This window comes from Pholis gunnellus (assembly GCF_910591455.1).
Source record: "Pholis gunnellus genome assembly, chromosome: 15".
Classification (NCBI taxonomy): Eukaryota; Metazoa; Chordata; class Actinopteri; order Perciformes; family Pholidae; genus Pholis; species Pholis gunnellus.
Window position 1 is genome coordinate 201,862 of NC_136542.1, and position 17,832 is coordinate 219,693.

Sequence of the window (17,832 nt, forward strand, 5' to 3'; positions counted from 1 at the left end):
ATATTATTGACAGTATAAATATGATTTACATCATTATATTATTTACATTATAATTTAAATGATTATTGATATAAACTACAGTGCAGTTCACCCTCCCTCCTGCAGGGGAAACCTGCTCATCTCAATCACGCCAGTGACGGGAGCTCTGCGCATGCGCAGCGGATGTAAACAAAGCAGCATGGCGCCGTGATGTCCGCAGAGGTCTGACGGGCAGAATCGATCATCAATGATCGTTTCATCGATACCTGATCACGTATCTGATGTTGGGCGCGTGACGAACTTCCGGTTGTTTGTGTGTGATGACGGAGAAACAAAATGGAGTCTGTGAAGAAACGAGTGTCTGAGTTTTCACTGGAGGCTCACGGTGAGAGAGTAGTACTACTAGTACTACTACTGACTGGTACTACTAGTGAGTAGTGACTGGTAGTACTAGTGCTACTACTGACTGGTACTACTACTACTCACTAGTACTACTACTCACTGGTAGTACTAGTGACTACTGACTGGTACCACTAGTACTACTACTCACTGGTAGTACTAGTGACTACTCACTGGTAGTGAGTGGTACTACTTCCTTACAGCTCATAGCTCACAGTGGTGACTCAGCAGATCAATCAGGTTGTTTATTGATTACCTTTCAGATTTGTATCTGAACCAATCAGTGCCTTACCTGGAGGAGTCACCTGACCCGCTGCAGTTCTACCGCGACTGGATTGGTCCAAACAAGCCCTGCATCATCCGCAACGCCTGCAGCCATTGGCCGGCTCTGACCAGGTGGACGCTGGAGTACCTGAGGTGAGGAAGGAAGCCCCGCCCACCTCGCGCTGTTCTTCTTCTGTGATGTCAGGATGTGACAGCTTCCTGTTTGATCCACAGAGAGATGGTGGGGTCAAAGGTCGTCAGCGTGGCAGTGACCCCCCACGGTTACGCTGACGCCGTCAACGGTGACCGCTTCGTGATGCCGGAGGAACGACCAATGAGCTTCTCTTCTGTGCTCGACGTCATCGAGGGGAAGGTGAGATTATTATACATTATATAATAGTGTTACTATACATTATATAATAGTGTTACTATACATTATATAATAGTGTTACTATACATTATATAATAGTGTTACTATACATTATATAATAGTGTTACTATACATTATATAATAGTGTTACTATACATTATATAATAGTGTTACTATTATATAATAGTGTTACTATTATATATTATATAATAGTGTTATTATACATTATATAATAGTGTTACTATACATTATATAATAGTGTTACTATACATTATATAATAGTGTTACTATACATTATATAATAGTGTTACTATACATTATATAATAGTGTTACTATACATTATATAATAGTGTTACTATACATTATATAATAGTGTTATTTTACATTATATAATAGTGTTATTATACATTATATAATAGTGTTATTATACATTATATAATAGTGTTATTATACATTATATAATAGTGTTACTATACATTATATAATAGTGTTACTATACATTATATAATAGTGTTACTATACATTATATAATAGTGTTACTATACATTATATAATAGTGTTACTATACATTATATAATAGTGTTACTATACATTATATAATAGTGTTATTATACATTATATAATAGTGTTACTATACATTATATAATAGTGTTACTATACATTATATAATAGTGTTACTATACATTATATAATAGTGTTACTATACATTATATAATAGTGTTACTATACATTATATAATAGTGTTATTATACATTATATAATAGTGTTACTATACATTATATAATAGTGTTACTATACATTATAATTATACATTATATAAAAGCTTTAAAGTGACGTCATCGAGGGGAAGGTGAGACATGTAGTATTTTAGTGTAGTATTAGTACTTCTACTGAAGAAGAGGATCTGAATGGTGTGTGTGCTGTCGTGTCTCCAGCAGCAGCATCCTGGTGGAGTCTTCTACGTTCAGAAACAGTGTTCCAACCTTCTGGAGGAGCTTCCAGAGCTCACAGACGATGTTGAGCCTCATGTTTCCTGGATGAGCGACGCACTGGGTGAGGGGGGGGGGGGGGGGGGGGGGGGGGGGGTCACAAACCCTCCGGACTAGTTTAAACAGTAACGGTTGGTTCAGGAGGTTCAGGTGGAGGTGACGTAGTTATTCAGACTGTTTACCTGAGGAGTAGAATATGAGATGGTGCGTCGTTACAGCTGTGAGCTCATAGCTCTTCCTTTAACGTGTTATTACGTGTTTAGTTTTAATTATTGACATCATAGAATTCTTTTCATGACGTTTAACTTCATTTTCTTCTTCTAGGAAAGTTACCAGATGCTGTGAACTTCTGGTTCGGAGAGGAGAGAGCTGTGACGTCCAGTAAGACCTGAACACACCAGTGTTTAACGTGTGTTTAACGTGTGTTTAACGTGTGTTTAACGTGTGTTTAACGTGTGTTTAGTGCACAAAGACCACTATGAGAACCTCTACTGTGTGATCTCTGGAGAGAAGACCTTCCTCCTCCTCCCCCCCACTGATCGACCCTTCATCCCCTACGGTAACCACAGCAACCAACCTTCATCCCCTCCGGTAACGGGTTCACAGACAGGAGGCTGGTGGAGGAGCTCATTGGTGGCGTTGGGGTTGGTTTAGCGTGTTCTGAGACGGTGTGGAATGTTCCCGGGACGCCCTCAGACCGTAAGACAGGAACTTGTATTCAGTAACCATAGCAACCCCTCTCCTCAGGTGTGTATCAGCCGGCCGTTTATCATCAGAGAGAAGACGGTGAGTTCGAGGTCGTGGATCAAAGTGACTCTGAGAAGGTGCGTTCAGGTGTCTGCCAGTTAATCTCAGTGCTCTCTGTTCCGTTTAGAACCTTTAGTTCACACTGACTGACCCCACCCCCCCAGGTCCCGTGGATCCCCCTGGACCCTCTGGACCCAGACCTGGACCGGTACCCTGAGTACCGGAACGCTCGGCCGCTCCGCTGCAGCGTGAAGGCCGGAGAGATGTTGTACCTCCCGTCACTGTGGTTCCACCATGTCCAGCAGTCTCATGGCTGCATCGCAGGTACCTGAACGCACCGCGACATCGCAGGTACCTGAACGCACCGCGACGTCGCAGGTACCTGAACGCACCGCGACGTCGCAGGTACCTGAACGCACCGCGACGTCGCAGGTACCTGAACGCACCGCGACGTCGCAGGTACCTGAACGCACCGCGACGTCGCAGGTACCTGAACGCACCGCGACGTCGCAGGTACCTGAACGCACCGCGACGTCGCAGGTACCTGAACGCACCGCGACGTCGCAGGTACCTGAACGCACCACAGGTACCTGAACGCACCGCTACATCGCAGGTACCTGAACGCACCACAGGTACCTGAACGCACCGCTACATCGCAGGTACCTGAACGCACCGCTACATCGCAGGTACCTGAACGCACCACAGGTACCTGAACGCACCGCTACATTGCAGGTACCTGAACGCACCGCTACATTGCAGGTACCTCAACGCACCACACGGCTGCATCGCAGGTACAAACACTGAGGGACCCTGAACGCACCACACTTGTTTTGTACCCACATTTCTACACAATAAAAAGAAAAAAGTACGTAAATAAATAAAGCGGCTGCTGATTTGTGACTCGGTGACATAATCAGTTAGAAGTAAATAAACGTCAGAAGTTGAGGTGTGACTCTGTTTCTCTTTGCAGTGAACTTCTGGTACGACATGGAGTACGACATCAAGTACAACTACTTCCAGCTGCTGGAGAGTCTGTGTGATGTCACGGGGTCCACAATGACATCACAGCAGCAGCACGACATCATCGGTGAAACGAGGACTGAGAGATCTAAAGATTTAAAACATGTGGACAGAAAATAAAGTTTCCTTCAGATCGTGAAATGAGTCTGTTTGAACAAGAAGAACTGATGAGAAAGCACTTTATTAAAACGACACGAAGGAAAACAGCCTTAAAAACAGAACTTTGTTGCTCTGCTTTATATATTTATATATTTACATATCTGTAATATTGCAGCGTCTCCGCTCAAGGCCACGTTACCAACAAGAACCGATGATTATCGATCGTTCAGGTTTCCTTTAAACTCTTTATGATTTATGTACAAGTGTCAACAGAAGCGCAGAGAGAGGAGAGAAGGGGAGGAGAGAAGGGGAGGAGAGAAGGGGAGGAGAGAAGGGGAGAAGGGGAGGAGAGAGGAGAGAGGAGGAGAGAGGAGAGAAGGAGAGGAGAGAAGACGAGGAGAGGAGGAGAGAAGGGGAGGAGAGAAGGGGAGGAGAGGAGGAGAGAAGGGGAGGAGGAGGTCCTGTCAAGTCGAAGTTCACCTTTAAAACACATCTGACTTGCTGTTGCATGATGGGAGCTGTAGTCTCAGTCGTCATGGCGACCCCTCCTGTAAACGTCGATGCTGTGAAACGCCGGTACCCATCGGTTGTCATGGAGACCCACGTTGCAGCCGGGCATGTCCCTGCGTTTGCCGTAGCAACACATCCAGTACCCGTAGGGCAGCGCCTGGCAGAACGGTTTGTGGTGCCACCGGCAGAGCGACACGTCACCGCGGACGAACCGGCGCTTACACTGTTTACACGGGTCATCGCGGTAACGGGGGTCAGACACCCACAGAGAGTCAGAGGGACGAACGCCGTAATCCTCGATGACAGAGAAGAAGAACCGGCAGCTGCACTTGAGCGCCGCGAGGCTGAGCGAGGGCAGCAGGCTCAGGATGCTCAGCAGCAGCTGGTGAGGCAGCGCACAGAGGAACGGACGAGGCTCCAGAAGCTGCTGCAGCCGCCGACGCATCAACAGGAAGTCATGTGACACAGGCCGGACCAGAGGAACGATGATCCCGTCCCCCTGAACTCGGTCGGCCCGCCCCCGCCGCCTCCTCCTCCTCCTCCTCCTCTCCGATTGGCTGACAGAGTCACAGCGAGCTGGAGTGGGGCGGGGCTGAGAGGCAGGAGGCCGAGACAAAAACAACAAGCCCGGCAGAGACTCCGCCTCCTCGGGTGGAGCTTCTTTAAGTGGCTCCGCCCCCTGAGCCTCACCTGAGGGGGGCGTGGTCAGAGCTGGTTCAGAGTAGCTGGTTGGCTCCCGGCCCAGACTCTGAGCTACCGGCAGTGATGGGGATGAAGGCCGACAGGGGGCGGGGCTCTGGTCCCCGGTGGCGAGCAGCACGCGTCCCACCGCCCTCAGGCTGTTACTCCTCGACAGATCTCCCTCCGTCCTCCTCTTCAGACACTCGGACTCCAGCTTGGCCACCATGTCCGACACTCTGACGCTCTCTGGCTCCTCCCCCCGGACCTCGGGGAGCGGGACTCTGGACAGCGTGATGGTAGTGGAGCTCCTCTGGAGGGCGAGCACAGGTTTGGAGTCGGGCTGCTGCTCGCTGGCTCTCTGCTCCAGGAACGCCACCATCTCCACCACTGACACCATCTGCTCCTGGACCCGGGTCCTCGAGTCCTTCTGGAGGTTCTTGTTGTTTTCCTCCCAGCTTCCCTTTGCCTTCCCGGCCCGTGACAGTCCCGACACGGCACCGTGGTTCGGACACACAGACAGCGTCCCGTCCGAGTCACCAGTTGAGGTGCGCTCGCTGCTGGCGCCGTCGTCGTCTGTGCGCTCGGCATCTGAAGAAAAGATGGCGATCTTCTCCCGGACGTGTCCAGGCCGGATCACGGTCCAGACGTCCAGCGGGGCGTCGGTGTCCTCCACGACGGTCTGGTGCAGTCGGAGAGCATTGTCCTCGCAGACCGGCGATGGTGAACGAGGCTGCGAGGCGGCACTCGGCAAGGCTTTAGGGCGGAGCTTGTTGGTGGAGATGACGCCCAGCAGGTGGCGGCTGATGATGTTGTTGCCATGGTTACTGCTGCAGGTCCTAACAAACAGGCTGCTGCACGGAGACGTCTCCAAACGCAACTCTGAGCGAAGCAGCTTAGGATACGACTTCAGGTGCATGATGGTCCTGAGAGCGACAGAGAGAGAGAGAGAGACGTCAATCAGGATCTTCTGTCTCCACCTAAATGAAACAAACAGGTTTAACTTGATGAAACCTAGAAGACGACTCTAACATGGAGGCTGACAGCCTGATGCTCCGGTGGTCTCTGCCAGTGGCTACCGGTTCTACACCCCACACTTCATCACACACACACATCCATGTTCACATTACTGATATACTGACTGACACACTTCACAAAAGGTAATTACTTCTTTATTTAGTTAACAATAAATACGTTACTTTACCACCATCCCTTGTGTCTTGTCATGGCCTTAGAGCCGGGTTGTGACATCAGAAACACATGTTAGCTCATCATGATGAACACAGTTCAGTTTGGAACGCCCCCCTCAAACCTGTTTCTGCTCCTTAATGTTTCTATTAAGAGCTCGGTCACACCGCGTTTCATTAAAAGCTACAAATGAAGAAAAACAACTCAACAGAAGAGTCACGGTAGAATACGAGGAGAGCAACTGTTTCACTGACTTTAACTAACTGTAGAAACAAACTTCTCAGTAGTTTTCAGAAACCAAACCAATCAGTGTCAAGTATCAGGAGACGTAGAGGACGATGAGGCGCACCAACAGGACGTAGAGGACGATCATGAGGCGCACCAACAGGACGTAGAGGACGATCATGAGGCGCACCAACAGGACGTAGAGGACGATCATGAGGTGCACCAACAGGACGTAGAGGACGATCATGAGGTGCACCAACAGGACATAGAGGACGATGAGGCGCACCAACAGGACGTAAAGGACGATCATGAGGTGCACCAACAGGACGTAGAGGACGATCATGAGGTGCACCAACAGGACATAGAGGACGATCATGAGGTGCACCAACAGGACGTAGAGGACGATCATGAGGTGCACCAACAGGACGTAAAGGACGATCATGAGGCGCACCAACAGGACATAGAGGACGATCATGAGGCGCACCAACAGGACGTAGAGGACGATCATGAGGCGCACCAACAGGACGTAGAGGACGATCATGAGGCGCACCAACAGGACGTAGAGGACGATCATGAGGTGCACCAACAGGACGTAGAGGACGATCATGAGGCGCACCAACAGGACATAGAGGACGATCATGAGGCGCACCAACAGGACATAGAGGACGATGAGGCGCACCAACAGGACGTAGAGGACGATCATGAGGCGCACCAACAGGACATAGAGGACGATGAGGCGCACCAACAGGACGTAGAGGACGATCATGAGGTGCACCAACAGGACGTAGAGGACGATCATGAGGTGCACCAACAGGACGAAGAGGACGATCATGAGGAGCACCAACAGGACGTAGAGGACGATCATGAGGCGCACCAACAGGACGTAGAGGACGATCATGAGGCGCACCAACAGGACATAGAGGACGATGAGGCGCACCAACAGGACGTAGAGGACGATCATGAGGCGCACCAACAGGACGTAGAGGACGATCATGAGGTGCACCAACAGGACATAGAGGACGATGAGGCGCACCAACAGGACGTAGAGGACGATCATGAGGCGCACCAACAGGACGTAGAGGACGATCATGAGGTGCACCAACAGGACGTAGAGGACGATCATGAGGTGCACCAACAGGACGTAGAGGACGATCATGAGGCGCACCAACAGGACGTAGAGGACGATCATGAGGCGCACCAACAGGACGTAGAGGACGATCATGAGGCGCACCAACAGGACGTAGAGGACGATCATGAGGCGCACCAACAGGACGTAGAGGACGATCATGAGGTGCACCAACAGGACGTAGAGGACGATCATGAGGTGCACCAACAGGACGTAGAGGACGATCATGAGGTGCACCAACAGGACGTAGAGGACGATCATGAGGCGCACCAACAGGACGTAGAGGACGATCATGAGGCGCACCAACAGGACGTAGAGGTTATACCGCCCAGCACTATTTCAGTGATATTAAATTATTTTCAACTAGACTTCCTGCAGCGATTCTCTTTTAGATTGTGGAACATTAACCACTCACATCATCAGTTCAATGTTTCTCTCTAAGTACTACAATACCCATGAGCCTCAGCGGCTGCTGCTATGGACAGGGGTGGTGAATCCAGACCACTTGAACTGAAACATATTTAAACATGAAGCTCAGTGATTGGACGTTTGTAGGTGAAATGCACCCTGGGAGTCGTAGTTGTTGTCCCTCCAGTTTGTAGCTTTGACTGTTTATCAAACAATAAGAACACTTATAACCTGAACTAACTCCTCCCACTACTCACTGCGTTCACCTCCAGGCTGTGTGCTGATTGGCTGCTGCTGGTGGAGGGGGGCGTGGTCCTGATTTGAGTGACAGCTCCTCTGATTCTTCAGCTTCACATCTCTGACGTTCACGGTTTCCTCCCAGACAGGAAACAGAACAGGCTCCTCCCCCTCAGGACGCACACACACTCTGCAGGAGAACACACACACACACACACACACACACACACACATAAATATAATAATTTCTCATGGTCTGGTTCCAGCTTCTGTGATCAGAAACCTGAATTATTGTCTTTATTCATGAATCAATGCATTGTTTGTGTTGATCAGAGATGATTAATCAATCTCATAAAGCATAATGTGATAAATATTTACACCATCACTAAAAGGTTAGCTCGATTCTCTGATGCTTTTATTTTGAAGAACGTGTCTTCACTAACGAATGTTGTTTAGTTCAGTAGTTCTAACTAAACTGTTAAACAGAAGAAGAAATCACCACAAGATTAGGTTTAAACTGGAACAGCTTCCTGTTTTAGAGTTTCACAATAAAAGCATCCTAGAACAAGCTGGACTTAACTTCACAGTAGAAACAAGAGTTTAACCCTCTTCAATCAATATTTACTGATCAATAATCAAACCGGTTCATCAGGATTATGTCACGTGACACAAACTGTCTCACATGTAAATAAAACATGTGGAGTCAGAATAAAGAGCTTTTTATTGAAGGAGAGAAGAACATCAATAGAACTGATTACTAACCTTTTAACTTCTAACTAAATATACACATATATAAAAATATGCATATATATATGTACTGTGTATACATATAGGTCAGCCCTCCACACACTGAGTCAGTGAGACCAAACCGAAGCCAACTAGTCCTCCAGCAGTAACCGGTGCCAACTAGTCCTCCAGCAGTAACCGGTGCCAACTAGTCCTCCAGCAGTAACCGGTGCTAACTAGTCCTCCAGCAGTAACCGGTGCTAACTAGTCCTCCAGCAGTAACCGGTCCTAACTAGTCCTCCAGCAGTAACCGGTCCTAACTAGTCCTCCAGCAGTAACCGGTCCTAACTAGTCCTCCAGCAGTAACCGGTGCTAACTAGTCCTCCAGCAGTAACCGGTGCTAACTAGTCCTCCAGCAGTAACCGGTGCTAACTAGTCCTCCAGCAGTAACCGGTGCTAACTAGTCCTCCAGCAGTAACCGGTCCTAACTAGTCCTCCAGCAGTAACCGGTCCTAACTAGTCCTCCAGCAGTAACCGGTGCCAACTAGTCCTCCAGCAGTAACCGGTCCTAACTAGTCCTCCAGCAGTAACCGGTGCTAACTAGTCCTCCAGCAGTAACCGGTGCTAACTAGTCCTCCAGCAGTAACCGGTGCTAACTAGTCCTCCAGCAGTAACCGGTGCTAACTAGTCCTCCAGCAGTAACCGGTGCTAACTAGTCCTCCAGCAGTAACCGGTCCTAACTAGTCCTCCAGCAGTAACCGGTGCTAACTAGTCCTCCAGCAGTAACCGGTCCTAACTAGTCCTCCAGCAGTAACCGGTCCTAACTAGTCCTCCAGCAGTAACCGGTGCTAACTAGTCCTCCAGCAGTAACCGGTGCTAACTAGTCCAGCAGTAACCGGTCCTAACTCGTCCTCCTGCAGTAACCGGTGCCAACTAGTCCTCCAGCACTAATTCTCCATCAGTGATAGTCCTCCAGCAGTAACCAGTGCTAACTAGCTCTACTACCAACCAGCTGCAGACAGACAGTCAGCTAGCAGTCAGCTAGCAGTCCCGGCTAACACACCGGCAAACAACCAACCTGTAACAGGATCTCACTGCAGATACAAGTCGACCAACTTTGCTAGCATGCTACATGCTAACTAGCATGCTAGTAGCCGCGGCCGTCTGAAGCCATGATACACCTGGCTAGCCTCCGTGGCTAACTAATGCAGAGCTAGTCAAATCTATTCTAGAAGAAACGTGAGCACGTTCACCTTGGTCTGTTGACATGTTTATTTGTGCTGTAAACACAGTTAGCTTTAGCTTCAAGCTAACAGAGGCCGAGGGTCAAACTAACCTGGAGGTTATAAAACTTGCTGGCAGCAACGAAACACTCCAGACTCGTGTTTCCCGGGTTGGTCCCGTTAGTCCCGAACTCTCCGTGTGTCGGTGGCTGATTACACGTAGTTTTTAAACCCTAAATCACGTGTTTAATGCGGATCTTCTGCAGCTGTCTGCTCCTCTGAGCTCACTACGACAGAACGACGTCCAGCTGGAGCCGCTTCGTCATGACGTAGGAAGTCTGCTGCTCTCACGTCATGACGTAGAAAGCCCGCCGAAGATCGTCTATGTTCAAGAAGATGCTTCTTTTTACAAATGTAATTTTACTACCAAGAAAGAACTGGAGCTAAATACATAAGACAATAACTTAAGCTGTGCTCCGAATTATTGTTTTTACTGAAGTATTAATGTTTATTTTATCACTGTATTAATTTTAGAAAATGTACAAGAGGATGAAAATAACAAGTAAAAACAGTAAAATATTAAAACTACATTTTTTAAAATGCTAACAATCAAACGGTTGAATCGGAACTCTGAGCTAGTAAAAGTAGTAATACCTCAGTGTCGAAATATTTGAGTAGTTTCTCTCCACAACTGGAATTTAATCTGCATGTAATACTCTTTTATTGTCTGTAATTTTGTTATTGTTTTGTTTCATACAACCTCCCACCACATGGGGGCGTAGGGCCGCTGTCAATGAGGCCACAGCTTATTATAATCAGGGGGTCACACAGAGACTGTGCCACATTTGATGAATATGAATGTAAATATAAATGGTTTATGTAGAGGAAATGGATAACGACAGAGAAAGTGGTTGGCCTCTGTTTACGTGAGAAATAAAATGCCTATATTGGAAACTGGACTTCGTTATTTATGGCAGGAGTCAGAACAAACAATCAGCAACTGTGGTGACTTTTTTGATAAGCAACGGGGTCACTACATTGTCCTTAATTCTCTTTTATTGTCCTTTTGTATCGTCTTTTTATTTCATCTCACAGGATCTATGATAAAATAAACAATGTGTTTAAATTAATAAAGTATTTTGAAACAAAGTGCATCTAAATAACTGGGTCAAAACTTTCAGACTAAATGTGAATTTAACATTTATGTTTTATTGTAATTCTCAAACTTTTGTAAATTGGGGATCGAAGACAATCACAACAATCACAAGTGGTATTTGTTTTCTCTATAATTACAATGATGCTTGTTTGCACTAGAATTCAGCATGAAGGTGTTTTTGGTTCACAGAAGCATAGACAGAGGGAGATCTCCTCTCAGTCAATAATTTATGCAATCACCATCTTGGTTTTTGACCGACGCCATCTTGGTTTTTATCCGTCGCCATCTTGGTTCATGGCCATGGCCATCTTGGTTTATGGCTGACGCCATTTTGTTTTTTTGCAACCATCAGTGATGCTAGTTGGTGGAGCTATGTACAACCAGACACTGAATAAGCCATTTTTAGGCAACCAAAAAGTAACAATTAATTTGGATGAAGGTAAAACACACTAAAGGGTTACATTTTTAAAACGAAAACACTGACAACCCAACATCGTCGTGGTGTCGACCTGTCAATCACAAGGTAGCCCCGCCCTAAAGCATACTCTGCTTTATGGTCTATTTTAATTTTGCCTTCACTTTAGAACCGGACGTTGACGCCACTAAATTAAAAATGAGTGTCCAAAGAGATACATAATATTGTTTATATACACAAAAGTATGTTGAAGGATAGTACATTTATTGTGCAGATGTATTTTCTTAACTATCTGGTCCTTCGACCTCTCAAAGCACTTTTTATTACACGTCATCGTTCACTCATTCTTCAGGATCAGTCTGAGGAGTTCTGATCATATGATGTAGGTCAGACCTGATCAAATCCTGTTGGTTGTTTTAAACACCAGCTAATCCCTTTAACAGAGGTCACAGGTCAGGGGTCAGGGTTAGGATACAAGAAGACACAAACTCCAACAAACCTAAGATGAAAACTTTATTCATTTGAGTCAAACAGAAAAAAACTAGTACAAGAGCCAATGAAAACCTTCTGGGGATGTTTATGTATCAAAGAACATTTTATGTTTACGTTACCAAGAATCACCGATAGATTTATCAGATACATTTTGTATTAATTGAGGATCTACTGAGGATCTCAAGTAGATCCTCAAGTAGTGGAGAATCCCCAAAAGATCTCCCTTGGATCCACAGTAGATCTCTGGTGAATCCCCAACAGATCTCGGGAGGATCTCCAGTGGATCTGTAGTAGATCTGTGGTGGACTCCAGGTAGATATCCTGTGGATCTGTTGTAGATCTTGATGAGGTGAACTGCCTCAGGGCAGAGTCTCCGTGCGTACATCGCTCAGGGTGAGGTCGTTGTAGATATTGACTTTTGTAATGCTTCGCAGGTCACTGATCCGGTGCTGGAACGACAGCAGGTGAGAGTTGTTGACGGCGACCTTAAACTCTCTGGTGGTGCACATGATCTTCATCTGCAACAACAAACCACAAACTCATCATCATCAACCTGCGTTGTCAGAGACTGGCACTTTAAATACACGTTATGGTGCATTCAGGGACCCTCCGACACCTCAGCCTCATCATTAGAAGACAAAGAAAAATCTAACAAGGACTCAGTATTAATAATAAAAACCTAAACTAGGAGTTTTTTAATATAACTTAAATATCTGACCTCGAATGGCTGTCCTTGGGTGAAGGGGAAACGCACTGAGCATTCTCTCTCCTCTTTTCCCCACTTTTTGCCAATGCAGCAGTTCCTGACGATCACCTTTCTGCCATCCTCATTGAAGCGAGGGTTGAAGTGGAAGGCCAGGTCGTTTGGTGGTTTTAACATATCCACTGTGATCCTGAAACACAACCAGATGATTTTGCTGCTCTACAGTATGTCACCATTCAGCCATCTATCCATTGTTCATGTTCAACTGTTCATACTGACTTGTTAGCGTTGGGTTTGATGGTTCCAACGATGGTGATGAGCAGTTTGTCATGAACTCCACCAGGCAGAGCCAGCATGTACGGAACCGTCTGTCAACAGGATACAGCTGTTAACTCCACCCATCATCCATCATCATCCACCCATTCATCATCCATCAACCATCATCATCCATTAATCATCATCATCCATCTTCTATCAACCATCATCCATCATCCATCATCCATCATCCATCATCATCCAACATCTATCAACTATCATCATCCATTAATCATCATCATCCATCTTCTATCAACCATCATCCATCATCCATCATCCATCATCCATCATCCATCATCATCCATCATCTATCAACCATCATCCATCATCCATCATCATCCATCATCTATCATCCATCAACCATCATCATCCATTAATCATCATCATCCATCTTCCATCAACCATCATCCATCATCCATCATCATCCAACATCCATCATCTATCAACCATCATCATCCATTAATCATCATCATCCATCTTCCATCAACCATCATCCATCATCCATCATCATCCAACATCCATCATCCATCAACCATCATCATCCATTAATCATCATCATCCATCTTCCATCAACCATCATCCATCATCCATCATCATCCAACATCCATCATCTATCAACCATCATCATCCATTAATCATCATCATCCATCTTCCATCAACCATCATCTATCAACCATCATCCATCATCCATCAACCATCATCCATCATCCATCATCATCCAACATCCATCATCTATCAACCATCATCCATCAATCATCATCATCCATTAATCATCATCATCCATCATCCATCAACCATCATCCATCATCCATCATCCATCATCATCCAACATCCATCATCTATCATCCATCATCCATCAACCATCATCCATCATCCATCATCCATCAATCATCCATCCATTAACCATCATCCATCCATCATCCATCATCTATCAACCATCATCCATCATCCATCATCCATCATCCATCTTCCATCTTCCATCAACCATCATCCATCAACCATCATCCATTATCCATCATCCATCAACCATCATCATCCATTAATCATCATCATCCATCATCATCCAACATCCATCATCCATCATCCATCATCCATCAACCATCATCCATCATCCATCAATCATCCATTAATCATCATCATCCATCATCCATCCATCATTCATCCATTATCCATCATCCATAAATCATCCATCTTCTATCTTCCATCAACCATCATCCATCATCCATCATCCATCATCTCATCCCTCATCATCCATCCATCATCCAACCATTAAACATCATCCATCCATCATCCATCATCCATCATCCATCAACCATCATCATCCATCTAGCTTTCTGTCTCACCATATTCTTTTGGGGGGCCGAACCGAATCCAGGTCCAGCTCCGGGCGAAGGATTGGCCCATCCTCCAGGTGCAGATGGTTTGGGGCCAGGAGAAGGCCAGCTGGGCTGGCTGGGCTGGCTAGGTTGTCCCGGCTGTCCAGGCCAAGAGGGTTGGCTGGGCTGGCTGGGCTGGCTTGGCTGTCCGGGCCAGGAGGGCTGGCTAGGTTGTCCCGGCTGTCCGGGCCAGGAGGGTTGACTGGGCTGGCTTGGCTGTCCGGGCCAGGAGGGCTGGCTTGGCTGTCCCGGCTGTCCAGGCCAAGCCGCTCCTCCAGGCTGACCTCCAGGCTGACCTCCAGGCCAGGCGGGGTTAGCAGGTTGTTGTGGGTTGTTTCCACCAGAGGGCCAACCTCCAAGAGCGTCTTCCAGCTGCAGAAAGAAAGGAAAGAACAGGAAGTGAGAAACATGACTGGCTGCAGCAGTTCTTCTGACGCCCACCAGGTGCTGCTGTGACCGAAGTGAATGAGAGAATAGTTGTAGTTCTCTAACACTGAGTCAGTAGTGGTTTAGAGCGCCACACACTTCCTGTTAGAGGTCAGCTAGGTTCAAAACTCCTTCATTAAACAGGAAGAAGAGATGAAGTTCATATAAATCAAATCTAAAGCTGCATTTCCCCTTCACTGCCAGCTTCTCCTTAGCTCCGCCGGGATCTCAGGCCTGGCGCCGGGCAGCAGCCACGGTTTGCTCAGCGCCATCAGCTGATCGTGGCTGTAAACAATGGCCCCAGTCAATGTGTGAGGCGCTCCGTTACAAAGAGGCAGAAAAGTTGAGAAAAAGTTACGGCCCGTTGTCTGACTAACTTAAACTAAACGTGAAGGAAAAAGAACAAAAGAAGAAGAAGACAGGAAGCGACAGGCAACTGCTAGCACGGCGCCATCTTGCAAGAGACTATTGACATTGTCAGTTAATACTAATTATGAGACTTATATGTTATTGGTTCCTGTTCTCAGGATTTAGAGCTAGCTATACAGTCTATGAGCTAAAGCTAACGCTAAAGCTAATGCTGTTAGCTACATTCACTGAGTTTATGTTCGATCATTTTAAACTCAAGCGTGCTCTTGCTAGTTTCTGGAGACCAACCTTTATGACACAAAGTGTGAGACAGTCTGGTGATAAAGCGACGCGGTCCCTGAACGCAGCACAGAGTGAGTCAGTGTGTGTGTGAGCATTACAGGGTGTGTTGGTGACGGACTCATCAGGAATGTTCTGTGGGAAGGTGTTGGTTTAAGAGATGAATGCCACCTTGTTGACATGCATAACCCCCAACACACACACACTCACACTCACACAGACACGCACACACACGCACACACACGCGCACACGCTCACACACGCTCTCACACACACACACACTCACACTGACACGCACACACACGCGCACACGCTCACACACGCTCTCACACACACACACACACACACACACACACACACACACACACACACACACACACACACACACACACACACACACACACACACACACACACACACACACACACACACACACTGCAAGCACTCGACTACAGTGTGTGTTTTGTGTCTCTGAAGCTCACTAAACCTTGACGACTTCTTACTGCTCAGTGTTCACATCCTTCATATGTATTTACATCTATTTGTATATATTATATATGTGAAGAGTCTATATGTATTTATATATATTTATATGTATTTATATGTATGTGACTGACTGAAGTCTTGTTTCCATCCACTGCTGCTGTGTGAATATGAATATAATAGATAGTAGATGTAAACAGCTGGTCGGTGCCACTAAAGCACCACAGAAGAAGAAGAGGTGAACCAAAGCGCTCCAGTCGAAGGTGTTACGTTCATTTAAATCAGGAAGTTAAAGTCAAATAACAACTTTTTGTGATATTTCAGTTCAGTTCAAGATGAATTTCTCTCACTGTCTCAGAAGAGGAAGTAAAAGAATGAGTAAGATGAATAAATAAGAACCCATGTGACACGTTGATGAACAATAACATCAAAGATATTCAAATATGAAGATCAGACTCACATTCATGCTGCTGGTTTGTGACCTGAAACCTGAAACACAAAGAGAACCAGTCAGAGGGTGTGGAGGGCCAGTCCTCACACAGACAGGTCTTTATACTGTGTGGTATTAGTACTGTTACTGTTACAGAGTATTTATACTGTGTGGTATGAGTACTGTTACTGTTACAGAGTATTTATACTGTGTGGTATTAGTACTGTTACTGTTACAGAGTATTTATACTGTGTGGTATTAGTACTGTTACTGTTACAGAGTATTTATACTGTGTGGTATGAGTACTGTTACTGTTACAGAGTATTTATACTGTGTGGTATTAGTACTGTTACTGTTACAGAGTATTTATACTGTGTGGTATTAGTACTTTTAGACACAAACAGCCTCCAGCAGGAAGTAAACGTCACATGATCCCCAGAACAGAGAAGTTGACTTGATCATTCTCTTTAAACTCATCAATAAAAACTTCAAGACAATAAATAAAGTGGAGAAGAAGACGCAGGAAGTAGAAGTACACGTACCTGAAGTTACCTGAGAGAGCTGCAGACACAAACTGACACTCTGTGAAACCTGTTTTAAGTCCTGAGGAGCCTCGCCCTGTTTCTACATCCAGACCACACCCACACACACACACACACACCCACACACACACACACACACACACACACACACACACACACAGACACACACACACACAGACACACACACACAACCACACACACACACAACCACACACCCACACACCCACACACACAGACACACACACACACACACACATACACACACACACAGACACACACACACACATAGACACACAGACACACACACACACATAGACTCACACACACACACACACACACATAGACACACACACACACACACACACATAGACACACACTGGTGTTTGGTAACGTTGCCATGTAAACTGTATTTTGAGATCAGCTTTTGTTTGATTGAAAACAGGTTTTTCTTCCTCCCACAGTCCCAAAGACACAAAGACATAAAGACAAAGACATAAAGACATAAAGACACGAAGACGCAAAGACATAAAGACGCAAAGACATAAAGACATAAAGACATAAAGACATAAAGACAGGAAGATGCAAAGACATAAAGACACAAAGACATAAAGACATAAAGACATAAAGACAGGAAGATGCAAAGACATAAAGACGCAA

General features: G+C 46.1%; 3 protein-coding genes across 5 annotated transcripts; 1 reads left to right on the top strand and 2 right to left on the bottom strand.

The window, feature by feature from the left end:
- Positions 1-165: 165 nt before the first annotated feature.
- Positions 166-3,947, top strand: jmjd7 (jumonji domain containing 7). 2 transcript variants are annotated; one of them, XM_079174042.1, is made up of 9 exons: positions 166-364; positions 642-795; positions 877-1,015; positions 1,949-2,066; positions 2,327-2,383; positions 2,466-2,561; positions 2,750-2,826; positions 2,914-3,073; positions 3,720-3,947. In XM_079174042.1, the coding sequence occupies exons 1-9, from the start codon at positions 316-318 to the stop codon at positions 3,887-3,889; spliced, it is 1,020 nt and encodes a 339-aa protein (XP_079030168.1). In that variant the 5' UTR covers positions 166-315; the 3' UTR covers positions 3,890-3,947. The 2 variants fall into 2 exon arrangements, with proteins under 2 accessions (XP_079030168.1, XP_079030169.1); XM_079174043.1 differs by having other exon boundaries at positions 2,914-3,100; positions 3,317-3,856.
- Positions 3,948-4,388: 441 nt separating this feature from the next.
- On the bottom strand, positions 4,389-10,470 carry fbxo34 (F-box protein 34). Of its 2 annotated transcripts, none has more exons than XM_079174041.1 (3): positions 10,303-10,470; positions 8,270-8,430; positions 4,389-5,982 (listed from the first exon to the last, which is right to left on the bottom strand). In XM_079174041.1, the coding sequence occupies exon 3, from the start codon at positions 5,973-5,975 to the stop codon at positions 4,395-4,397; it is 1,581 nt and encodes a 526-aa protein (XP_079030167.1). In that variant the 5' UTR covers positions 5,976-5,982; positions 8,270-8,430; positions 10,303-10,470; the 3' UTR covers positions 4,389-4,394. The 2 variants fall into 2 exon arrangements, with proteins under 2 accessions (XP_079030167.1, XP_079030166.1); XM_079174040.1 differs by having other exon boundaries at positions 8,261-8,430.
- A 1,790-nt stretch (positions 10,471-12,260) lies between these two features.
- Positions 12,261-17,274, bottom strand: lgals3b (lectin, galactoside binding soluble 3b). Its single transcript, XM_079174358.1, has 6 exons — positions 17,176-17,274; positions 16,664-16,692; positions 14,614-15,018; positions 13,235-13,323; positions 12,971-13,145; positions 12,261-12,770 (listed from the first exon to the last, which is right to left on the bottom strand). The coding sequence occupies exons 2-6, from the start codon at positions 16,667-16,669 to the stop codon at positions 12,612-12,614; spliced, it is 834 nt and encodes a 277-aa protein (XP_079030484.1). The 5' UTR covers positions 16,670-16,692; positions 17,176-17,274; the 3' UTR covers positions 12,261-12,611.
- Positions 17,275-17,832: the final 558 nt, after the last annotated feature.